At 42.0% G+C, this 26,540-nt stretch overlaps 1 protein-coding gene and 1 long non-coding RNA gene across 4 annotated transcripts; both read right to left on the bottom strand.

Annotated features, from left to right (window-relative positions):
- Positions 1-226: 226 nt before the first annotated feature.
- NFE2L2 (NFE2 like bZIP transcription factor 2) lies at positions 227-24,643 on the bottom strand. 3 transcript variants are annotated; one of them, XM_082056979.1, is made up of 5 exons: positions 24,482-24,643; positions 5,147-5,416; positions 4,886-4,981; positions 4,023-4,202; positions 227-1,988 (listed from the first exon to the last, which is right to left on the bottom strand). In XM_082056979.1, the coding sequence occupies exons 1-5, from the start codon at positions 24,509-24,511 to the stop codon at positions 783-785; spliced, it is 1,782 nt and encodes a 593-aa protein (XP_081913105.1). In that variant the 5' UTR covers positions 24,512-24,643; the 3' UTR covers positions 227-782. The 3 variants fall into 3 exon arrangements, with proteins under 3 accessions (XP_081913105.1, XP_081913106.1, XP_081913107.1); XM_082056980.1 differs by lacking the exon at positions 24,482-24,643 and adding an exon at positions 23,973-24,265; XM_082056981.1 differs by lacking the exon at positions 24,482-24,643 and adding an exon at positions 23,787-23,929.
- On the bottom strand, positions 13,490-23,780 carry LOC309441843. The gene is made up of 2 exons (XR_014184479.1): positions 22,132-23,780; positions 13,490-15,180 (listed from the first exon to the last, which is right to left on the bottom strand). It is a non-coding gene; the product is annotated as an uncharacterized lncRNA (long non-coding RNA).
- Positions 24,644-26,540: the final 1,897 nt, after the last annotated feature.

Here is a 26,540-nt window from a genome sequence, read left to right as displayed (position 1 = left end):
GAAGAGCAAAACAAATTATGTAAACCTACATCAACTGGAAACAACTTTCTGTTCCACAATCCTTCCACCAAATGGCACTTAAAATTAGGCTGAACAAAGCGTCAGTGATACCAACAACGCTGTGTGATGTATCACTGGTTATTAAGCGTATTTGTTACACAAAGACTTAGCCTTGGAAAACTAGTGAGGATTTCCCTGCTTTAGGGAAATAAACGTGTATGAAGTAGAGTTAAAAACAAAAGTTTAATGAACTGATAAATCAAACTCAAGCATTATCAACTTTTATACTAAATTAAAATCATATATTAAATATAAAGCAAGTATAAATGTGTAAGAAAAATGGGAAACAAACACTTGCATATTTATAAAAAAAGTACCAGAAGCCATACTGGTTGTCTTGCAAGAAATTATATTTAGAAGGCTAGAATCATTTATATATATATCAAATAAATCTATGAATATAACAAGAGATAGGAACAGTATATAAATATGGTATCTTTAAATATTTACATGTATATGGAAACTAGGCAAAGTGGTGCTATAAGAAGGAAACATCTGTTATAAAAGTGAGATTACAAATTTTGCATACGTCCATCTGCATTACACTATTCATTTTAAACTTGCCTCTTCCATAAACTAATTATTAACTTCAAAATTATCATTGCATAGAATTACTTCAAAAATATTACCTAATTCTGCATTCCACCTCACAGTACAAACTATCAGGATAATGATACAAAAATACTAACTCGGAAAACAACAGTAGCCAGCTGTGCTGCCCTTCAAAGTTTAGTCTCTGACTTCTTGCTTTTAGGAACAAGGAAGACGTTGCCATCCCTAGTTTGCTGCAGGGAATATTCGCTAGGAGAGTAGGACTTCCCGTCTTCATCACGCAGCATGCTGAACACCTCCAGGTACAAAGTGGTTAGTTGCTTTTTCATCTGACGAAGGCTTTTGTCATGCTCTCCTTTTTCCTTCAGCAATTTCTCTTTCTCATCTTTTAGGTTACTCAAGTCTTGCTCCAGTTCCACTATATTTTCCAGTTTTCTTTTACGGCAATTTTGAGCAGCCACTTTGTTCTTGCCTCTCCTGCGTATATCTCGAATAAGTGCAAGCTGGGCTTCGTTGAACTGCTCCTTAGACATCATTGCATTGAAGTCATCGACAGGGAGATTGATGATTTTTTCGACAGGAAAAGGGATCTGCAGAGCTTTTGCTCTTTGCTCATCTCTCGTGAGATGAGCTTCAAGGCGGCTTGAAGGTTTATCTTTTGTGAACGGAGCTCTGGGCTGGCCTGGATTGCCCGGGGGTTCTTTCTTTGGCGTGTTTGTACACTGCAAACCAGGCGCTTGAGTGCTTGGCCCCACAGAAGAAAAAACCTGATCCTGGAGCTGCAATGAGTACGGGCTGGCGTTGCTCTGCGGCACGCTCCCCGCAGCGCCCTCAATGTCTTCCATCTCAGAATCGCTGCAACCAAAAGACTTATCTCCATGGGCAGAGGACTCCAGAGAGTGTTCAGGCGATGCTACGCCAGAACTTGCATTCAGTGAAATGCCAGAGTCTGAATCGTTACATTCTGGTACGGTTCCTGAGTGGCTGCCATTAAAAGCTTTACACAGTGAGAAATCGGAAAGATCGATAGGTTCACTCAGAATTTCTGCGAGTGGTTGACTGATAGGCAAACGGTGACACAGCAACAAACACTTTGCATCAGTAAAGGTGCTGTAGAAATCATCACAGAAATCGGAGTTTGAAGGGGATGCGTCATTTAAAGAGTTCACACTCAGCTGGCTGGTGTCTTCTGGCGGCAAAATGCTGGAAAAGGGGTCCTCAATGCTATCCAGGAAATCTGGACCGCAGTTAACATCTTTTCTCATGATGGGTAATGAGCTGTAGTAATTATAGCCGCTGTGCATCTCTGTTGGCTTGGTTTCGGGGCCTGTGATTGTGCTTACCTCAGCCAGGTTGTCGTTTTCAATGTTAAGACACTACACGGGAAATACAAGAGAGAAGTTGAGTAACACATCACCAACTAGTGATAAAACCTTTCCATATAACCCACCAACATTACGTATTTTAGCCATCAACATGCACATAAAATGGGTATTACAACATCGCTGTAACCTGGCTGACTGCAACACGCTTTTGGCACGGAGATGCAATCTAGGAAGAAGACTCGATACCTAAAGCAACAGTATGAAACAACTTGTTCTGGATGAAGCTATTTCGATTAAGACAGCAGAGCCTCTCAAACTCAGAGCAGGACGCTGGAGACCCATTCCAATGCCCTCCCGTTCTGCTAAATTGCTGGTGCAGATCCTGGAGCCGCCAGGTCTGAACGTCTCACAAGCAGCAACTGCTAGAAATGGCAGGAGTACAGGACATGTGAAATTACTGCATGAGACTTAATGCACATCACTCGCACACAATTACTTGTTGCACGCTTAATTTCATGCTATGTGATGGATTTCCTCAAAGGACAAGACTGCTTCCGGATTTACTAAATGAAACAGCTGTTCAGTGCAGAGAAATGTAATTCTCAGTGAAATAAAGAATACGAACATAAAGCCTCGCAAACATTAACTCACCCCACATACTTTTAGTTAAGCCGGCTGACATCAGTGTGAGCCACGAAGACCATCAGGCTGATGGGCTTCCAGTGGCTACCAGCCCCACGTGCTTTCAGCGGGGTGGCATTTGCTTAACTGAAACTGCAAGAAATGTGCCTGCTGTCCCCAAAGAATCAGGCAATTACCAGAATGATTCTGCTGCTCTTAAGAAGGGACCACACACTGATTATTTAACCAGAGATTGTTCAAGGCTTAAACTGAGGTTTTGAACATGCATTTGGACTGTTTTTTTTAAATTTTCTTCGAACATAATCTGTAAACTGCAATGCGCTCAATTTAATTATCTCACTTCTTTCAGGAGATTATTCAATTATTATTACAAATGACTGCAATAGGTAATTTTGGTTTGGTTTGGTAGTGTATTTTCAGCATCACTGCTGCCTCTTCACAGCCACTTGCCCTTGTTACTTATGTGGGGCTTTTAAGCCAACCACGACAGTAAAGATTAGGAAAACTGGAAAATGTCCAAAAATACAAAGAGAAAAAGAGAAAAAGTGAAGTGGCAGAAAAAATGCAGTTCCTGCAAACACCTTTTTTGGTTTTCTTACTATGAGTTGGATTTACAGGTATTCCACTGAGCAGTCATCTCTTGTGTTAACAACAAAAAGTAGAGCAGCATCATGCTGATGCATTATGACATTCTACAACATACTTGAAAATAAATTCACTCAATTTTATAATCAAATCAGAGGAAAATATAAATAAAAACATATGGATAGGAGAAAAAGAACCCCTAGATGTCTCCTGTAACGCACAATTTAGAAATGTAGCAAAGTGATTTTTTTGTTGAAATATTCCACTCATGTACATGACATTATTAGTTCTTCCTGCACATATATGAACAGTAGTTATATAACTATACCTGACTCTTCTATGTGTCTAAATATATGTTCTATTATCATCTTTACAGGCCCTTTTCCTTAGATAAAAGTTGAATGCAAAAGTAACCGTAAAAGATTCACACAGACACAGTAAAACCAAACAAACAAAACAACATTTACAGTAATGCTTGTGGAAACAATTCCCGGTTTAAATCTATAATTCAGAAGCTCCATTTTTAAGCAGCTGACATTTCAACCATGATCAGGCTGTAACAAGGTGCATACAGAGGCAAACAATGATTTGCTAAACCTGAGGAAGTTCTGATTGGGAAGATACATTGTGTTTCACTAAGGCCTCCTGCTAAGCAACTGATTTCCTTCCTCCTACATTTTTTCAATATATTATTTTTATGAAAATTAAAGCTCATATTGAGTTATAGACAACCTATGGGTGTAGGATCCAACACGATAGTCATGATCACCGTCTGTTAAGATGCTCTTGTACTGCAGTCCATGCTCTTCCAAAATATCATGCTATTTTTTTAAGGTCTTTATCATACTAAACCTTTACCTGTAACTCTGTAAGGGACAATAATTCTTCCCAAACTTGCTCTATGTTCTGCATATTCTCCGCATCAGTAAGTGGAACTAGAACAGGTGATTCAGGTGGCTGAGTCTGATCAGAGGAGATGAAGACTGGGTTGCTATCCACCTGAGCAGGATCCAGTGACTCAAATACAGCTGAAGAAGCCTGGAGTGTTCAAACAAACAAACAAAAAAATCAACCCTCCCCCAAACAAAACAGTAACATCAACCAAACCAAAACAACCAAAACAACACAACACTTTGAATCTTCCAAGGCTAAAATCTGGTTTCGGGTATTCTACAATTTCTTCAGAACAGACAGGTATTTCCTAACAACAACAAAAAATTTCTAAATAATGGGAATACAAAAATATTCCTATGAAAGGAGTTTTCATATTAAGGGAAGAAATGGTGGGGGTGGGAAAAAAGCTAGAAACTGAATGTGGCTGGTGAGGGGCTTCTCTTTACACATCCCATAGCGAGGGTCAGCACCTGGGAACTAAGCAGCTCAAACACAGCAGCTCCAGAGAGCTGCACGACGGCCACCGTGACAAACTGGCCCGGTCCAGCCACGCTGTTTGCAGCAGCCGGAGCAGCTGCCAACAGCTGGATCCACAGCCAGCCCCGGCTGCGGGTGCAGGCAGTAGAAGACAAAAGCAGCGCTCCGCTCCCTCCGGATGCAGCCCGAGTTTAAGCCTAGGGCGGTGCTTCATTCCAGATGGAGTCAGCTTGGGGACAAAAATCATATCACAAACCAATATTTTGGTGAAGACAAATCTTAGTAAGGGAAGACATGAGACTGATCCCCTAGAAGACCACCCGCAAAACCACTGCATTGGTTGTTTTTACCTCATCGTCCTCCAGAAATGGGAAAGCTTCTGCCAAGAGCTGCATGCAGTCATCAAAGGACAAGGCCTCTGCTTCTGGTTTTGAAGTCTGTGTGGTCTAAATAGGAAAGCGATGAAAAAATGTTACTGTATCTTTGCATAACTGAAGAATCTTCCATTACAGCAACAAATGCAAATCCATTTTAGGCAACCACTCGCATTATGGCTTCCTGTGAATGGAAAAAGGTTTAAACATGCTCACAAACGCACATTAAGAGTTTACCTGAGAAAAATCGATCGGTGGCTCAGTATTTTCTGCCTGAATGCGCTGAGCCGGCTGAACTGGAACAAATTCCCCCGTCTCTTCGTCTAACTCAAACTGAGCCAGCAAGGCTTTCTCCTGCTCTTTTTGGAGCTGCTCTTGTCTTTCCTTTTCAAGTTTCTTCTGTTTCTCGAGTTCATACTCCTTCTGTCGTTGACTAAAATCAAAAACTTCACGCCTTGCCCCAAGGTCTATATCTTGCCTCCAAAGGATGTCAATCAAGTTCATGTCCTGTAATAGAAATGATTTTTTTAAGCACGCGTCCTCCCCAGCAAAACTGGTTTAGAACAACAGCAAAGCTTTTAAATTCTCTATTAAACAGGCACGCTCATGTAACCAAGGCTTCTTCTCTTAATCCTACAAAATTATCTAAGTGAAATATGGCTCTGTACAACCTTTCTGAAGTGTGCGAACTGATGGTTTGGTCGCTGTGGGCTGAACGCAGGCTCAGAGACACGAAGCAATTTGTTACAACTGGTAAGGTAATACGTGAACTGAACAGAGAATAAATACGTTTTTTCCTAAGTTAGCTCACAGAACGCATGAAGCTATAAAATGAATTATGTCACATTAAGAAAGTCATTTTTAGGAGAAAATAACAGAAATTTAAAAGTTTGCCCATGGAAATTTTTTTTCAGTATGATCTTATAATACTGTAAAAGCTGATTAAAAACATGACAGGGGCTGTCTGAAGTGGGTCTAATAGCCATACTGCACAATGTATTTTAAAATATCTATGTTCCATCCTGCTACTAAGTATTAAAGGACAGGAGAACAGGGCTTCAGAGCCAGAGGATAACCAGAGTCAGAGGATAACCTGGTTTGAAAGTCACCAAGTGACATAACATCACTGTAGAACTAAACACAATTATTGAGACTGTTACTAAAAAATAATGATTTAATAATAATTACTAAGAAATAATAATTTAGTCTAAGTTGATGGCCTAGTGCAGTTGGTTTGGAGCAGCTGAGTATAAACTAGAGGCCAACAGGTGTAAAATTTTGGTAAACCATTTGGCCTCTGGCTCGTCACAGAGTCAATCATTGCCAGACAGCTAACGATGACCTGTATTTATTGGAGATCAGGGATCCCTTGTGCCTGTAGTGTTTCAGAAGACAAATTAAACTCTGCTATTTAGAGAAATCCACCCCCTTAATATTATTTTATTTGGCTAGAAATTATTTTAATTTTTTGCACATGGGCTTTTTTAGTGAGAGGCGGGTTGGTGAATTGCTTTGGTTTTTTTACTGTTCAAACAGTCAATATTTTTCCGGGCTAAATTTGGATTACTTCTGTGAAGAAAATCTAGCACTCAAAAAATCATCGCTTTTGATGTCAGCTGATACGGAATTTTAATACTTGGTAGCCAAAATTGTCAGATGGGTAAATGCCAACCGTTTCTAGCTGGTGTCCGGGAGTTTTGATTTTATGGCATGTTTCATTATTCTTAACACGACCATTTAGAGGCAGCACACAAAAATACTGTTCAGTGTAGGGCACTCTCACCAGGCTGCACACTACAAATAACATACCAAATGCCACATGTCATTTCAAGAGAACCTTACTGCTTTAGTGAACAGCTCTACACCCAAGATACATTCATTTGGCCAACATATCAAATTAAAACATTCCATTAACTCTAAAGACTATTTTCGAATAGAGAAGCAAAGTAACCTCAATGTCAAGTCACGCTGCCGTTCAAAATGATCCCTTCCGTACGGCTGTTACAGCAAAAAGCTTTAGGGCAAGTCCACATCTGAACAAACCAATTCTGTATTCTCATTTCTTTATTAAAAACGCTACACTATTAACACTATTTAAACATTGCACGAACTACCTCTACCAGTTACTAAAAAAATTACTTTTCTCTAAAATCAAGCAGTTACATCAAATATCTGTGTGTAAAACAATGCAGCCATTCCCAAATCTAAGACATATTTAATATACCTTGCTGGGGGAGACCACACTCGGCTTTAATGGCCAGCAATGAAGAAGCTGAAATAATTACAGTAGCTGCCCAACACAATGTTTGGTCTCTCCAAATTGGCAGGGTAAAACGAACTAATTAAGTTCTGCAGTAATTGGAGATATTGCAATATGGTATAGTTTCATTAAGGGCCCGTAGTTTACCAGCTGCTCATTGTCTCCTTCTGCAGCAGATTCCAAACTGTTTCCCAGTCTCGAAGCATTTGCAATATGTTCTAGATAAAACTGCAGGATCTGGATTTTAGGGCTCACTTCTGAATTATTCATTTACAAGGCACCATTTAAAATGTGACTCAAAAGATTTTCTGTGTGTATCATGCATGAGGCTGTGAATTAACAGAGCTGTTTTCCTCCCCAAGTTGCAAAAGCCTAGAGCACAGAAATAGCAGAACTGGTGCTCAGTTTCAGTTTAAATCGTGAAAAACAAAAGTGATGGAAAAAAGAGGCACAGAAGCCTTAACATGTTTTCCTTCTGAAGAAAAAACACTTAGCACACAAACTGAAGTCACAGCTATTAAATCTTTCAGCCACGCTACTGGCCGTATTCCTTACCAAAATAAGTAGCTTTGGGTGCTGCCTGGTTTGTGGGATGAGAGGCCTCCAAAGCCACCAGCTGACCAGGGACAAGGCGGTGGCTGAACGCCAGCACCTCCAGCACCACCACTGTGTGTCCGGAGCAACCAGCCCAGCAAGCGGAATCACATTTGGAATGAATGTGCTTGCCTGCTTTCCAGGATGGTCAAGACCTGGGCTGTTGTCTGAGAAGTACAACAGCACTGATTGGCTCCTGTCACCATGTTTCCAGGGACCACATTCAGCCCCGTGTCTTATCTCTGGCAAGGAGCTGACCCGTGGGGTGCTCTGCCCTGGGGAGATGCTTGTCAGTGGCACCTTTTTAGAATATTATTTAGTTGTTGCGTTTGTGGCACATAAAACCAAAAGGGTAGGGGTTTTTTAATTACTAAATAACTGGAAGAGAGCCCGCCTACTTTCAATTAGAAAAGTTCTGTATAAATACAGCAATATTAGCTTTCGAATAACAGTTTGAGTAATTACTCTTCACATGAATGGGTTGCATGGAGGAAGTGTTCTTCTGTTCAATATGCTAATATGTAATATCATAAAACAGCACACTGATTTAAATATTAACCTGCCATTTAACGCTTATCTATAAGCTCAACCAGTGCTTTTAGTAATATTGCCCTTGAGAAAAAAAAAATCTAGGCACTAGTCCAAAGCTGCAGGTCAAAGTTAATGGAGTCAACATTGACCAGCGATTCACTAAGCAGTGAATCACAACCCCCAGCACGAGGTGATGGCAGAGAACCAAAAAAGAAAAATTTTTAAAATTGCAGTCTAAAGCAAATATTTTGCAATTTTGTTCCTTCAGCCTCCCACATCCATCCTCTTTAAATTATTTCTCTGCCTTGTTGAACACCGTCACACACATACACGGAGACAACCACAGATATAGGCAAGCACTCTATTTTAGGTTTATCGCTGAAGTATTTTCCCCCTCCACTGTGAAAGCAAAAATAACTGTGTATTTGATGCCTGGAGTGTTTCACTAAAGCTATTAAAAGGTATTTTACTTCTTGCCTGTGCAATAGCTACCCTCTGATTTGTAGACGCCTCAACGTGATGTGCTGGTCTCAGAAAGACTCACTTGGAGGGACGAGCGAGCACGAGAACCGAGAGCCCCGTGAACGATTCACCTGCCCCAGGGGCTGCTGCTGCCCCTCTGAGCCGCTTCTGACCGCTCCTGACCACTTCCCTCTGTGTCAGACCTATTTACTGTAAAGGCGCCAGCCGTCTCTCATGTGACAGAGTCCACAAGTGCCCGTTTGTTCTTTCCCCCGTTGTGCAATTCCTGGAATTGCATCAGAGGAAACGCTGGGTCTGGCAGCACGAGGGGCGGGGGAAGGACCCAGCCAGAGCTCAGCTCTTGCGCACTGAGCACCAACGCCTTGATTTAATGTATTACAGTAACATGGTTTTAATCCATTTCCCAAGCAGGCAAACCATGATTTTGCTTATAATATCTTCTTCACAAGTTTGCAAACAGAGAGAACTTCTCCGGACAGAGGACATGCTTTGCTTTCCCGTGACCCATGTAAGCAGGAGGTGCCTTGCACTCATGGTTTGATTTTTTTTGTTCATTTACTGATATACTCTTCCACCACATTGATAGCTTAGTTTGGACATATAAAGGCACTTCTAATAAGATAAACATAAATGTTAAACAATTCACATTAAGCCACCATCTGGCCCCCAGTGGAAATTTTCATGTTTTAGATTTACATATCAGCATTTGCCATCTGGGCAGAGTCTGTTATACATTTTATGAGAAAATCTCTGACTACATTGTAAAGTTTGACAATTAACTCTTATTGCTCCTAAGTGAACATGTTTGCAGGAGGGTGAACAAAGGCAAGCGACTCTGTTTTCATATTACTTTCATAGACTGACTTTTGTGCTTTAAACAAAATGCCAATCTTTCATTTCATCCCTGTTTGATTTATTTGACTGGTTTTGGTTTTGTTCGGTAAATAAGCCTTTTACAGGTACCACTGGTAGAAACATCCAGGAGCACAAGTACCAGCAGAGAAACAATCCACTGTATCTCAGACAGCACTTTCAACCAGTTATCAGCTATCCCCTAAATGCAGAGCACATTTACTTCTTAAAGTCAAGCCTTTTGCAACATAAACTGGGATAACACCAGCAGAATCTCTTCACCAGGCAAGGTTTTGTTTTGCTTGCCCACAATCCATTAGCACCTCACTCCAAGAAGAGAAAAGATTTCACATGCCAGCACAAATAAACTTCAGAGCTAAAGAGCCACCAAATCAATGGCTATTGCAGCCAGCAGGGAGCTCGGACCAGGACCACACAAAAAGCAGAAAAAACACTCTTACAGCTCACTCACAGAATGAGAGATGACAAAATATCCCCCAGTTCCTATTCGTTTTCCAGAAAGTGAAAGGAATGAACAAAAAGCACCTTACATTTTTGCTTTAATAAAAAAAACAACATGTAGGAAGTGAGGATCAAGGACCTGAGATGCTCCAAGGCAAGACTGAAAGACAGGGGATGAAGCAATAAAGCAAGAGAAGGAGCTGGAAGCATCTTAACACTTCAGAAAAGCACAGGCTGCAGAAGCAACAGCTGAATGTCTACCCCTCTTTATCCTCTGGAGGAACTGATTTTATTCAAGTAGGTTTTAAGAAAGATTTATAAAACATTTGATGTCTTCAGAAGATCTCTGAAATCACCATAAGTAGTGGTTTTCTAAATATTTTTCAAGGTAAGTTACTTATTTAATTACAACTCATAATTACCGAAAAAAAATCCCGGACACATAAGCCTCGTGCTTCAGAGAAAGCACTGAAAGCAGATAAAACTAGTCCAACACCGTAACTTTTTTAAAAACAACTGAGTTTTGAAGCTGATCCATGATTTTCAATCCCACACAACTGGAAATTGAAGAACAAAAGTTAACTCAAGAATAAGGAAGGGACAGCGAGGACATAAAAACCTTCGAATAAGCAGCTGCCCTTATGAGAAGAACCGGGGAAAGGGAATGGCAGGAGCTATTTAGGCTGGAGGGCAGAGGGGTACAACAGCAATTTTAGCTGTCTGGATTTAGGATTTGGAAGTGTGACAGCATAGACAGCTGTCAAACTAAGCCACATGACAGCAACCTGTGATTTGTGAACGCACAAGGTCACATCCCCGACTGCCCTGTGGAGCTCCCTGCTGTCCCACATTCTTCCCCAGGAGCTCCCAGGACATCCAGAAGGAAATGGTGCTTGGGTGGGTGTGAGAGGGTGTCTTTTTTCCCATCTTTCATACCTGTGCCAGTTACTACTGGTGTGACTGGACTGACACTAAACCAGTACACCATGACCACAAACCAGCCTGCTTCTGCTTCTTGATGCCCATATGTTCTTCCCAGACATAAAACGTCTTTGGATGCCTGATCTCTTGGTCAGCATTTAAGCCCAGGTGGGCTAACTTACCTGAAAAAGGACTCTAGAAGTGTTGCGGAGCCATAGCTTTAGAGAACTGACGTTGTAAGGGAGTTTCCACTCCATGTATATATAAATAAGCCTGTTGAAAAACATTGACCATGTGTCTTGGGACATTCTTTTGCCCAGACAGAGACATATGAGATAAGAGCAGTCCCTGAAATGTTAGTGCTTGTAGGCAAATTTCATTTTCTTACTGAAGTAAGAAACCTCTAGAATGCTTTGCCAGGCCAGGAACAGAAGTTGTCTTGATATTTCATTAGCCAAAAGCATTTGGCCTCTGTTTCATCCTGACATCTAATTTAAGACTCTACCTCCCACTGTATTTCAGCAGAGTCTACCAATTAATGTTAAATTGTTCAGGATCTACTCTTACAAATTAGATTAGTTGAAAAACTCCTTGGCTGGATTGTCCAGCATTCTTAAGACAGTTTCACTACAAGCCTTGTCAGGGCATTATTCTGACAGGGAAGGGGGAGGCTCTGCCCGGCTGGAAGGACAATCCTCCCCTGCAAGTGCAATTCTGGACACCACCCACCCACTCACCCAACCCTCACTCCAGAAATAACTCCTCTGAGAGGGGGATGATTTACGTATTTCACCTGAAGCATCATCTTCCAGGAATGGCATTGACAAAGGCTACGACTGTAAGATCTGTACAGCTCCCAAGAGGCTGCTCATGGTCATTAATGTACTAACATCATTCCAGCCCCAAAAGCTGCAAAATCCTAATGCTAACAGTAGAACAAGACCACAGCAGGTAAAGAAAAACACCCTCATCAGAAAGACAGCAAAGAGAAGGGCAAGAGGGGACACAAAGAGCAGTTTACTTCCAACTTTGACAAGTCTTCTTTTTCTGCAAATTCCAATCAATCCTCACCTCCATGACGCTCCTTAAAATACTGAAAGTGTGCGAGAGCCTCAGAGCCCCCTGTCCAGTCTGGGGCATGGCAGCAGGAGCGACATTCTCCTCCCTGGCTCATTAATCTCTGGAGACAGAAATACACACATTTATCTTTCTCCCACCACATTTGGTCTGCCTTGAGGTGACCATTTCTGGTACAACAGATTCTTGCTCAGCACTGCACATCTTTTTGCAAGAAGATTGTTTGGTGCTCTGTCTCAGACACTCCAGAAGTAGCTGTGTTTTTCTGAATTGTTTAATCAATATATATTTTAGAATGTAGCTTTGAAATAATAGAGTTTATTATACAGTATGCAGTTTTCCACGGGCTGAATGGTCCCAAGACAGATCCTGCCTCAACTTTTTTTTTTTTTTTTTTTTTTAAGCAGGGGGGGAAGGCACCAAACCCCATTTCATTCGCATGGCTTACAGAAAGCAGTCTTACATCTGACATTGGTACTTCTTTGTGTAATACCTGATTGTTCAATATTTTTCAATATTTTCTAATATTCATGGCCAAATCTGTCACGCATCGTATTTGCTCCAAATTCCCCAATTTCTGCCTTAGCCTAAAGAAAACGTCAGGGTGAGGTCTCATGTTGTGAGCTGATGGTGATAAAATTCTCCGGAATAAATGTAACTGTGCCCATATTTACAAGTACTGCCCTCGCTGCTAAGCAAAAGCCAAAAATGGCCATGGGTGTCATCGAGCTTCTTCAAATTTAGCCTCTAAATTTCCTGACATCCCAGAGTGCTTTCTGGAATATCAACATCTGAAGTAATGAATCTTGCGTGTTTTCAGAGCTTTGCTGCTTCAGTTAGATGGGTTCTAGTCTTCCCTTTTCAGGTTTTAATTATATTGTGTTAATCTAAATTTCACTTTTCCACAGTATATTCAGCTAGTATAAAAGTGTTTTGATCCCTTCTACTCAAATTTTGAATCCCGCTTTCAGCTTAACAGAGCCATTTCCTTGCCACTTTATCTTGCATCAGCAGCGTTACAAAATGATGAAGTCAATAAGCACACAAAGTTAATGTGTATTCAAGTTACAATCTATTACACAAGTTGCATAATGAAATTGGGAGGCTGGCAAGAATATGGGATTGTTTTATAAATGAGTGGGTTAGGCTGTTTGTTTTTACATGCTTGATACATCAACAAAACTCTGCTGTGTTGCCTCAGCAAGTAAAGTGAGTGATTCTGCTGTGGAGAACTTTCTAGTTTTTGTCTCATCACCATGTAGCATACCATGTAACTCCATTTTGAAAGGTATTAAATAGCAGCCAACTCAGACAGAAGTCTTCTTCATTTCAGGAAAAGCTGAACTTAATGGCTTTATTTGTGTCTGGGTTTTTTTTCCTCCCAAGTAAAAACTGCATCATAAGGAACCCATGACATTTATTGAATTTTGTCATTTATACAACAAAATAAAAACCAAAAACAAACAAATCACATAAAGCATCTGAAGATACTGCTGATCTTTTAACCAGAGAAATACAAAAGCCTTTGTGTCCCAATTCATTTTATATATTGAACCTACAGTACTTGGAAAACAATTACCCGTTAAATTATTATCTTCAAGCTAGCCTGCTGTACCCACCCAGGCATGTGCTGTGTGTGGACATTGCCACAAGCTACACATTAGTTTATCTACAAGAGGATTTGTTTATAATAATGGCTCAGTCATCTGGGAAACACGATCCAGTCCAATTATAGCACACTCTTATGTCCAGTGAAACAAACCAGTAAGAAAGAAAAGATTAACAGAGAAACATATAAAAGAGCCTAACAAAACTCAGATAACATATATGAGGTTGTATTAACCTTGGGTTATAACCTATTAGCCACTACTTTGATTTCATCAGGATGACATACTTTTTGGAAAAGTGTTTCAAACCATGCATGAAAACAGTGTGTGAGTCAAAATATTATCTGGGTGTATTTAGAAACTCTCTTCTACTAAACATTCTCACTGCACTGGGATCTTCTTGTAAAGCCCCAATTTTTAGCTGGAATTTTGCCAATGACTGGGCAAGTTACAGGGACAGGCACCAGATAGGACAACATAGCTGCCCTGCAGCCTGGATGTGGAAACCGTGTGCTCTGCTATTAGAAGAAACATGTCACAACAAGTTCCACTTCACTGATCTCACAAGTAGCTTCCTTTGATGTTGTTCATGGGCCAAAGGACAAATGCAAGCAACAGGAATACCTGTGTGGGTTAGAAAGCAAGACTGGAGGATTAAGCATTCAGTTCCACTGAGGGGAATACAGCCTGCTCCAGAGGTTGTCAGCTGTGACACGTTCTGCATGTCAGCCCACATCTGGCAAAGTACATAAGTACCCACCTCCCACTGCAGCCTGTGGGGCACGGGTGTTAAATACCTTTGTGGGTCAGAGTCTTGCAATTATTATGCACTTTTCGCATACATAATTTATATAGATTACGCTAAGAATTTAGTGTCAGTGCACAGTTTTGAACAAATAAGCAGCGCTCGTTTTTGAGTGTTCAACTTCAAATACACTTGGAAAGGTTATTTTGTTTCTACAGTAAGAAAAAAAAAACACACACACGTAGACAGAAAAAAGGCCAAAAATACTTTGCTATGCAACTGCTCACCACTGGACAGTACAGGATTGTAACAGAATCGAGGTAGGGAGGCCCAGTGTGGCAAATTTTTGCTGTGGTGACACTATCTTTCCACACAACTAATTCACAGTTAAATGGTTTGACACTGTGCACAGCGTTTATTAATGACATACTACAGAAGAGCTTCAGTAAATAACAATACTATTCAACTGTGTACTGATGACCAAAAATGCTCTCCCTAAATTTACATGAAACATCATAGAAATTATTTAATTTGCATGAAAGGGATTTGTATAGCTTTCCCCCTTCCTGCAGCCACACCAAGATACATTATGAGAGTTGTTTTTCCATAGTATGAGGTAAGGACAGATTTTAGTCATTTTCTTCAGCACTTGCAATTCACATTTTTCTCAGCAAAAAGCAAACCTCTAGAAGCCATCAACCCCCACAAAGGTTCCAGGAACCTCTTCCACTTGAAGGTCCTGCAAAGTTACAACACAAAACCAGAAAGCTCAAGAAGGGCCAACAATATAGACAACTACATGCCAGTTTATCGTTTTTGCACACAATGACAGCTTTTGCTTAAAAATGGTAAACCCACTGTGGAACTGAACAGACTGTGTACAAAACTAAAGCTTTGTTTCTGCATGGTGCAATCCAACCCTCACTTTTTCAAGTCCTGCACTCCACCAGCACTTACGACAGCCAAAACAATACTGTTTGTCATGAATAAACATGTCAATATACCTCTTCCATCCATAAGCAGCAAACATACTCCAGGCATGTTAATATGCTTAACAAACCTTAGATACGAAGGGGGAGACTATCCAGTTTGCAAGTGTACTACACTATAGACTGTTTCTAAAAATCTTCATTTACAGCTGATGTTTCTAGTAGTAGACATTACAGAAGATTTGATTGCTTCCCAGATGTAATTAGAATCAGTTTGTTGAGCAAGATGTTTAAGAAGATCACTTGTAAAATAAGAAAATATGGAATGCAAAGAAAATGTCAGGTTTGGATCTTAAACAGTTTTTTGCCTTTTGGTCAAAACACTTGACTTCCTCATGCTTCAGTAAATACTTGGGGAAAAAAAAACAGATTACAGCAAATTAAGAGTAAAAATAGCAAGATTCTAAAATTTCTCTATAGCATAGTTAATTCAGACAATGAGAGATAAAGATCTTGTTATGGTAAGTCACTGCTCACATAGTCAGCTACAAACTGTTAATTCTGTAATTACTACTTGCATTTTGTAAGAGCTTGTTCATCATCTTGGCCACATATACACTATTTATTAAAAACTCTCATCCCAAGCTCCATTTTGAATTTAAAATAACTCTATGGTTCTGACCTTAGCAACAGAGTTTTTCAGAATAATTTAAAGCACTCTATTAAAAGTTTCATTATTTAAGTAGCTCCCATTCTTCATTTTGCCAGCAAAAAAACTGTGAGAGATAAGAGATGTCTAGAGATGTTTGTATTGTTTATCAGCTGAGCAAGGATTCCTCACAGCGGTAGGTGCAGACTGGATTCCTGAAGTGGGAGATGATAAAGGATCACAGACCGAGCTGGAAACATTCTGTGGAACTACAACATCTCACTAGAGTCACAACTATTTATACTAGATGAAGAAGTGACCTGACAATATTCGAGCTCAAATACTAAAACCAAATTGGAAAGCACAGCATCAGAAGTCGCTATGCTGTAATTCTCTCTGTTACAGCTTATACAGCTATGAGGCACCTAAACGTGACATGCATTTCCATAGCGAAAGAATTCAATTTAAACAATTTGGAAGACCAGCTGTCAGAAGTTATGTCCTAGTTTCAAATATAAGTTCTGTTTTATCATGTTATGCTATTTTAATAGTACCATTTTTGTTACTGAAGTACTTCCATTTTCATCCTTAGGTATCATAAATCCTACTTGTTTAAAAAGCTTACTCAAGTTTATTTTACAAATACCAGTGGGATAATCTTCCAGAAACTCCTCAGCTGACACAGATCTGCTCAATACCCATCTACAGTAGAAAAACAAAGTGCAAATATAATTCAATGTTATAAAACACAAAATATGTCTCTGTGACTCATGTCAAATAATTAACAGAAGGCCGCCTTAGGTTCTACAGTACACTTGTTCCAAGGACACTTAATGAATATATTAAGTGCACAGGTGCACACAGATCAGTCACTATTTCTGTGATACCAGTGAAGGAGAGTGATAGTGTAACAAGCTGGGGTGGTATCCTACCACTGATTAGTCTCAGATAATCTTTGCCACTAAATTCTCCCCGTTCTCCTCCCAGCTGTGAAGCTTCTGAACAATTGTTACACGTCTGAGCTGAGCTGCACCAACCTTCAGACCTGCCCGTCCACGCACCCTACCACTCTCTTTTACCCATCTTTTTATTATTCAGCTGATTGTGGAACATGTCATCTGGTCACATAACCGCATGCAATATAACTGGAAATACCCTGTTTTAGGACAAAATTCAGCCTTCTTACACAACAGCACATAACCAAACAGTTCCTGAAGACAAAAAGAAGGACTGACCGAGCTTCCAGGCCCAGGCAGCAAAAAACACAAGCCCCAGCTGCACAGCAGACTGGACCGGCCACCTCACAGAGGAGCAGGTGGCACCCAGGGCAGCAGACTTGCATCGACCACCTGCTGCTGGGAATTCTGAATGAGGATCTTCCAGCAGCCCAAGCAGCATGCAAACTGCTCTACTCTAACTATAGCAATTAGTAGGGAGATACCAATTTTGGAGCACAAGTCTTATGAGGAGTGGTTGAGGGAACTGGGGCTATTTAACTTGTAGAAAAGGAGGCTGAGGGGAGACCTTATCGCTGCCTACAGCTACCTGAAAGGAGGTTGTAGCATGGAGGGTGTTGGTCTCTTCTCCCAAGAAACAAGTGATAGGATAAGGGGAAATGACCTCAAGTTGAGCCAGGGGAGGTTTTGAGTGGATATTAGGAAAAAATTCTTCATGGAAAGGGTTGTCAGGCATTGGAACAGGTTGCCCAGGGAAGTGGTGGAGGTGTTTAAAAGGCACATAGATGAGGTTCTTAGGGACATGGTTTAGTGACAGTGTTGGCTTGACAGCTGGACTCTATGATCTTGAGAGTCTCTTCCAACCAAAACAATTTTATGATTTTACCACAAGGATTCAAACAAACAGAACTCCCCAGGATCTTTCTCTCATAGCTCTTTATAGCTAGACAGCAGTGATGATCTGAGCAGGAAGCAAATCAAAGTCACGGCAGCTTTTCACGTAACTCAGCAGTAGAAGTCAACGCTTCAACATTTAGTGGGTATTAATTTCAAACCCAGCAAACAGACACACCCTTAATCATAAAACAAACCTCTTCTGAAAGGCAGGCTATCACTCAAGCTCCTCCCGAGCCAATTTCTCAAGTATGCAAACTTGGTTTTGCAAGCAGTCTCCAGGAGTGGATTTTTTCATACTTAAAACAGCATGTAAAAGCAATACAGCAGACAGCAATAAGATTTGGAACTGTGAGACAGAGGTGGGTCCAAGGAGGGAGAAGTTATCTTTACATTTCAGAGTTATACAGAAGATACTTCCTTAAAAGGTCTGAAAGAGATGGCTTCAAACTGGTCTTACATAACTTGTTGCTGCAACATCAGACTTTAAGGAACTTTATTTTCCTTTCTCTTCTCTTTTTTAATTGCATGGCTCATAAAAATACTGCAGAAGTCAGAGTAAAAGTCTTAAGACTCTGCGAGCCAAGTACAAGGTCTGGTGGTCTCAACTCCCCCAGTGCTGCAATAGCATCAGAGACCATACTTCTAGAAATGGTTTAGTTTAATTGTGAAGATAGGAAACATCAGTAGTCATTTACAGCACCCTCAAAATAGCGTAGCTAAAAAAAACCCCATTACTTTATAATTCCTTCTTCCCAGTATAAAAACTGCAGCTAATCAGGCCAAAAACAGAAATCTAAATTGACATAACGAAAAACTTAAACCAGATCTGTAGTATGTAAGTTGCACTGACATAGTATTAATATTACTTCTAAACTATACCCATTCTACTACAGCCTTGCCACTTAGTACTTGTGCTAGGAATTATTAATATACCACTGAGTAGCAGTTACACTCTGCTGGTAAAACAATGCTAATGTCCACTACTATTATTGAGTTATTAACACTCTTATTAGCTCCTATTAGCTTTCTAACAGCTCCACAATCATATCGAAACACTTAAATTAACTCTTTGAAAGTGAATATTAAAGTAGAAATCAAGAGCCAAACACCAAGCACATCTATAAACACATAGCATTCAAAAAAACCTGTCAGCTAAAGAAAAATGAGCAAATATTTCACCAAGAATTCAAAATGGCTAAAGACCGAAAACAGAAGATGCTTCATAAGACAAATCCTCTTCTCCAAAGCAGTCAAATAACTAAACATTTTTATCCATACTTGATGTTGTTACAGACCACTCAGTTACCCAAATTAATATTTAATTTAAATGTATGGCTCTAAGAGACTTTGCTTCTATTTGAAACAGGTATTGCTGAACTAAGCATGTCAAGGTAAAACTAAACTAACAGTAGAACAAGATACTCTGCTGGGCAATGTCCTTTTTTTAAAATTTCCTTATTTTAAAAGGTAGGAAATAAAAATGAATAAATAATTATGTAAAAACTCACTGAAACAAAGAAATCCTGAGGCAGAGCTGTCCCTGTACTTGCTTCAGTACTGTGCTGCACAGAGCAGAAATACTCTTCTTATACTTCAGAAAAACCTGAGCACTACGTGATAAATTAACTTCTTATTACTGCCGATTAATATGTGACTGTCACTAGCTGTGCTTTTTCTGTACAGAAATCAGTTAGTGGGCAGGAAAGATAATAGTGCACAATGCCTATCTTTACTTGAAATGTATCTGCCAGTATCAGTTTCAGATAAGTTTTCTACGGTTTAATGCAGTTTTATACATCGCAGATAGTGTTGCTGGCTTCATTTCTTACTGGCTGGTTTAATTGTTTACCTTAATAAAACAAATATGCCATAAAAGTATTACTGTTGAGCAACCCTGAGCAGGATTGGAGTTTGCTCTATCTTTGGATAACATGAATTCAAAGTCACAACTTCCAGCTCCTCCTACCTGACTTTTCATTAATCTGCATAGAAAGACCTGCAGAGGTAACAGGTGACGTGTTCTCCAAACCAGTTAAACCAGATTGTTACTGAAAAACAACTGATCTGGCCAATGTATTGTATTCTTTTGCCTTCACCTCAAGCAGTACTCTGTGGCACAAAGTCCAGCTTTGGTATAATACACTGCATCAGAAAACTGAACAGACTTCAAACCCTTTCAAGTTCTTTAGGAATGTGCTATATTAAAATAATAGGTCACTTGGGGTTGGAATGAGATGCAGGCCACAACAAACTTTAACAGGGTGATTAACCTGGAGCCTTTGGCAGACTTTTTGCTGGCTGCAATCCAAACACAGCAGCAGGGGATTAATATTTAATTTATGCCAAGAGGTTACTGTCTGGACTTGTCCAGACTAGCCTCAGCCAACACAATCATTGCAAATACATCACACTTCCACAAATTGGCCTAATTTTAGTGAATGGTTTAGTCATTTTAAAGCTTATCTTTATGATTTCAAAGGCGGGGGGGGGGGGGAAGGAAAGAAGCAATGTTCTAGATACAAAAATCAACCCAAATCCTTCTTTGCAATTAAGCACGCATCCAGTGTTACAAGCAAAGCTGGTGTCATTTGATGTCATCACCTGAACCTTCTATATTGTCCCTAAGACCACCCTTTTCTGAGCCTGCAATTGACTCTTTTTCACTCTCCTTTAGAAATCTAATGCATTCAAAAATTTTTCAGTGACAGACTCCAAAAGCTTTTGCTGGTTTAGAGTTTGTTGGTTCTATTGAAACATGAAAATTTTACAACTATGTAGGAAAAATTACATTTAAAAATAGTATGAATCAATTTTACTGAGAAAGTATATAAACAAGTATTTCACCCAGTTCCTTTCATTTCTAGTGTTCCTTGTCATAATCTCACAAAGCCCAGCATATTCCACACAGGTGTCCAAGATTGCAATACCTATCAAACAGATATTCTTCTGTGTTAAAATTTAAGATCTAGAGCTTGAGGAACAGAAACCACAAGAAATCAAAAAGGCATTCAGGTGTAACGTTAAATGTAATAACCTGACACATTTTTAACAACATCCTTGTCCTTTAGGATTCTACAAAACCTGCTGCATTCTTATTCAGGATAAGTATTATACTCTTTCTATTTCTTCAATTAAAAATAAAGAAGTTACAGAGAGCCAAAATTCATTCTTGGCCATGACCATTAGTGGGAAGTGTACACAAGCCTTCCTAACCGCCCACACAGTGCTATAAAAATGTCTCAAGTTCTTTAAAGCACACGAGATCATCCAGCTGCCCTCTGCTTGCACTCTGTTCTTTTTTGTCCCAGTTTGGTCTCTCTCAAATATTATCCAACAAATTTTCAAAGCCAAACTCTTCTCTAGCTTTGAGTCCTAACCACACTTCAAGCTGAATTTTCTGAGGCAATTAGCTTCTTGCACTTCCATCAATTTCCAATATAATTGTAAATGCTTAGCACATTTTGAAGACAAACTACAGAAGATTGTTCCTACAACAGTGATATCCAGTTAGCTGTCCTCCTGAAGGGATTGACACAGTCAGCTCCTATGAGTCTCCATACATTTCAGGTAAACATACTACATTGCATTGCATCTAGCACTGGCTTAACTGAAGATACTTTTCCATGAGTTTTGAAGGAAAGAAAACCCCCTCAGTTCAACTTGATATCAAGGCAGGCACAGAAGAACTAAGAGGTTCAAAATAAATGCATTTTCGCTTAAGATAAAGCTTGTGGCACTCGTTTGCTTCCTCCAAACTTGTCCATAATTTTAATAGATAACATTATATTCAGAAATTTGGATGTTTTCTTATATTGAAATGTATCTACATACATAGATAAACAGATACTTCTACAGACATCTTGATCAGATATTTCTATTCAACAGTGTTATTAAACCTCATTATCAAGAAACAAAAACCAAAAAACCACCAAGCCAAAAAACAAAGACTTGTTGACAAGCCTGAGAAGTGCACTTGTTTGTCTTTGCCTCCAGAATCTACCTCATGTGGAAATGATAGGCCATTAGGGAATAAAAGCATAAACCCATTCACTTGACAATTTAATGCAGCATGTCCTAAGAAAAAACAAAACAAAACCAAGAACACAAACAAAAAAACCCAAACAACAAAGTATGTGTAATTCCTCACTAAAGCCCTTTAGGCTGAAGAGATCATACTAACTGAGCTGGAGATTCTTCAGGGCGGTTCTCCAGGTATAAAGCCCCCTAAGAGATACACAGGCACTCAGCTATTTGCTTACTTGGCTTTGCCAGTTGTTACAGTTGGTCTTACTTCAGTCTAAATACAACCCATGTCTTCATTCTTTGTGCTGGAAAGCAAATTCTTTTTGCTCTCTTGTCATACGGCTCAAAACTTAACTGATGAGCTTGTTGAGCTGTTTTACAAGGTTACAAGCAACCATTTCAACAACTTCAAATTTCCTGGAGAGAGGAACAGCTACTATGAGAATATCATGCCTTCGCAAGTGTGATTTGAAACATCTTGACCCTTGTTCCATTGCACTCTTTTCTCTTAGGTGTTTCGATGTCCGTGTTACTAGTTTGTAATAGGCAACATCCCATTTCAACTCTGCATACAGAGATACATCCTATTTCCAGGCAGAGAAGTCCTTTTTTTCCAATAATACTGCAGGCAATGGCACGGCTAACTCCCTCAGAATTATGTAGCAGAACGTGGTGATTTTACATCCTAGTTGAGGAGCTAGACCAACCCCTGTCTTTCACATTCACCTTTAATGCTACAGCAATTGCTACCAGGCACATAAAGAACTAAGAGCTTGTACTGCATTTGCACAAGTGCACACCCTTCCCAGCCACTGCCTTGCAAAACCTGAGGGGCTAAATGAAGACTGTGTTCCTTGTCTCTCATTTTGAGCAAACACTTTATGGGAAAGGGTATTTGAATTTTCCATTTAATAAATACATCTAAAACCATACATCAAAGATGGTTATCATTTACTATCTAAAAAATGCAGCACCTTTTCAGGCTAAGTCTGCAAGGGAAGACACCAGCAGCTGCTGAGCTTAGATAGGAATATTGCAGCAGGTGGCTCGGTAGGAAGGGTTTGACAAAGCAGGCAAATGAGGAGCAAAAGCTAAGTTTGCTGGCAGAACAGATACAGTGGATTGGACAAGAAGGTGCAAAAGCAGATACCCAGGAATCAGTCTGTCAAGATTCTCTCAGAAATGAGACTAAAAACAATGCCATAAATGGATACTATAGGCAAAAAGAAATTAACTTATTAAATTTATGTAGCACAGGCCAAGAGCTTGGTTTTCATTGCAGTATTTTCCAAGAAAGTGAGGAGGCAAGGTGGAGGTCATGGACATGCTACATGGGGCTAGAAAAACAGTTGGGGCATGAGTGGCCTAAGACAGAAAAGCAACAGCATTCAATGAACAGAGAAACTTAACAAGGTGTTACTTGTACTGACATACACTGAAGTACCCTCAAAAATCTCGAGTCTTAAAAGAGCTTTAGACACAGTTTCAAATATTACTTTTTTAAACCTAATATGTAGTTGATAAGGGTATGTTTTCCATTTAAAAGCCCAAGAAAAACATGTAATGACATATATGATAAATGTAATTATATAAATTTAAAATGAAGTTCAATTATCTTTTCAGTTATTCACCCCACTCTTGTGCAACTAGTTTGCAATCCAAAAGCACTGAACTTCCCCAGCCTTCTAGAGAAGAGGCTTCATAGCACAAGAGCACGAAACACAAACACATGCAAACACGCTCATGCCTCCAAGAGCCCTGCCTCGGAGGAGACCACCAAGCCTCAGCCTCGTCCTGTGCGGAGCCCCCGAGAAGCGCCCTGGCCCAGCCCCCGCGAGCGGCGTGCCCAGCAGCCGAGGTGCGAGGGGAGCCCCCGGCCACAGCCCCTCACCTGCGGCCCAGGCCGGTGTCAGCCCGGTTCAGGCTCCTCAGGCTGCGTGTGAGAGAGGCTGGACCAAGGCCGCCCCAGGGAAGTGCATGATTGTGCAACAGCTGCTGCCGGCCCGGGCCACGCTAAGGGGACAAGGCCCCGGCGGGGCCGCCGCGCTACGACAGAAGGAACTCTGCGGTCACTCACCCGAGTGCGGAGCGAGGGGCGCGCGGCCACGCCGGGGGCAGCGACGCGGGGCTGCGCCTCAAGCGGGCGGCTGCGCCTCAGGCGGGCTGCGCCTCGAGCGGGCAGCCCCTCCGGCAGCAGGCGGGCACCTCCCCGGCCGCTCCTTCAGGGGCCGGCGCCGGCCCTCTCACCCTCCCCGGCTCCTCGGAGCTGCTGCCACCGCCCCAGGCTGCCCGCAGCGGGCTGCTCCCGCGGAGGCGGCTCCTGGAGGCCCTGACTGACCTTCCGCGCCCGGCATGGGCGCGAAGAGACCCGACCCGACCTGCCCCCGCCTGGAGCGGGCGGGGGGGCTGTGTGGCCCCGCCCCGGCCCCGCCGTGACTCAGCGCGTTCGCAGGGGCGGGGCAGCGCCACGTGCTCCGCCAGTCTCGTGACCGCCCGCCCCACCCCTCGCCCGGACACCGGGCCGGGCCGCGCCCTGCGGGGAGCGGAGGGGGCGCCGGTGGTCCCGCCCGCCGGCCGTGGTCTCACCTGGGCGTCGGGGGGAAGTTCGATCTCCATCGCGCGGGGCCGGGAGGCACGGAGGGGCCGGTACGACGCGGTGGCGGCTGAGCTGGCACCGCCTGTCCGCCTGCTCCGGTGCTGCTTGGGAACGGAGGCGGCCCGGCCCGGCCCGGGCCAGCAGCCGCCCCCGCGCTCCGCCCCGCCGCCGCCACCCAGCCACTCAGCGGCTGCGGGAGCCCGCGGAGGCGGCTCCTTTCCCGGCAGCGGCGGCGGCCGTACCGGGAACTTCGCCCGCCCCTGGCGCTTCCACAGCCCCCCCGCTGCCCGGAGCCTCCGTCCCTGAGGAGCCGGCACCCCCACGGGGCCAGCCCGGCCCTGCCCGCGGTAACGGCCGCAGTACCCTCGGCCGCACCGGGCAGGCGCCGCCGTTCCCCGCGCAGCCCCCGGAGCCGGCTCGTTGTGTAGGGTCTTGTGCCTTAGCGCAGCTGCCCATCTGCTAACGGATTTGCGTGTTTCACATTCGCACAGCGCTCGTCAGCTCCGTGCGGTCGCACTGCGGGCTCGAGCACTGTAAGGGGGCGATGGAAGTGACGGCGAAACCCGGCGGAGCGCCCGGGGATCCCAGCGGGGTTGTGCGGGGAACGGACAGGCGGAGCGGCTGCCCCCGGCTGCCTCCTGTCCGGCAAGAGATCCCGAACGAGTGACCAACACGCGAAACAGCCAGTTCGGAGACATGGAGATTTGGAGTTCGGTACTAGAAATTGTTTCGACTTTACATCTTCAGACACGACCCCCACAGAGCAGTATTGTCACTGCTCCTACTAACGTTTTGCCAGCCTTTTCATTCCTCCATCTATTTAATATGCATCCATCAACGCATCGTATTCCTCGGGTGTGAGAACAAGCAGGTGCCCCAGCACACCCAAAAAGCAGTAGGGAATGCTTTAGAGCAGGGTGGCCCGGGCCTGGATCCCTACACCTGTGTCACAGCTACCAAATTGTCGGGGTGCCTTGTCTTAAATCACTTCTCATTATTTCATAAATGGTATCAATCACAAAGCAAGCTGAATTCCATTTAGAAATACAAGTAGCAGTCAAATAGTTAATCAATTTAGCGCACTTAATATGGCTTTGAACAGGGTGTGACGGCTGCCATTGTGTTTGTAGCCTGGCTGACAGTATATGACAATATATACCTTTCAAATGATCATTTGGGACCATTTTTGAGGTTACTTTCAATGATCGAATATAACCAAATAGCATGGGATTAGGACGATAACTAGACAGAACAGAAGGTCTAACTGTTCTTTTGCAGGTGCTTATTTAGCCCCGGTGGCTGCTGTAGCCCCTCTCAGACTGGCACTGAGCCTGCTCTGGATAGTCACGGCTGCTGAGCTGTGCTAGTGCACCTTGCACCTTTAAACAGCGCTAGGGTCAAGATCTCATTTTCACATTTGCCTTACAAGGTATAGAAGTGTGACTTTACAAATTAAAAAATAGCACAAGTGTATACATTTGATAAAGCTGTAACAATTTAAAAAATTATTTGCACCACCATGTTGCAGGTGGGTGTCTACCCAAATATATTGCTTGCTGTAATTATATTAAATTGATATATTCCTTTGAAGGAAGAAGAACCTGTAATCCACGTAGATTTATTATATGAACATTTGACAACTGTATTAGACAGAGCACTCGCCTTAAAATCAAAGTTCAGTTGAAACACATCCATGGAGCCACTGAACATATGATGGAGGTCTAAGCAGAACATGCTGCACCACTGAATGAGCTGGGTGTACTGAAGGAGCTCTTATGATACTATGGCTTGATTCCTTGGAGGGAGAATGCATGACAACAATACATCATTTGTAACGGAGAACCAGCAGGAAAATTTTAAGTATACTCCTATATATTATTTTTGTAATACCACTTCATTCAGTGGTCTAAAAGTGAACCCAACTAAATCCAGCTGAAAGGACTCTGTTGGAGGCTCTGGAGAAACAGAAATGGGCTGTCACAAGTTAAAAAACCTTTTGAGTTCGGCTGCTGCCAGCTCCTTGCAAATGATGTTTTTATTAAGTACCAG

This window comes from Streptopelia decaocto, assembly GCF_964273445.1.
Source record: "Streptopelia decaocto genome assembly, chromosome: 6".
NCBI classification, from domain to species: Eukaryota; Metazoa; Chordata; class Aves; order Columbiformes; family Columbidae; genus Streptopelia; species Streptopelia decaocto.
Note: the sequence above shows the minus strand (reverse complement) of the source record. Positions and strands in the feature narration are given on the sequence as shown.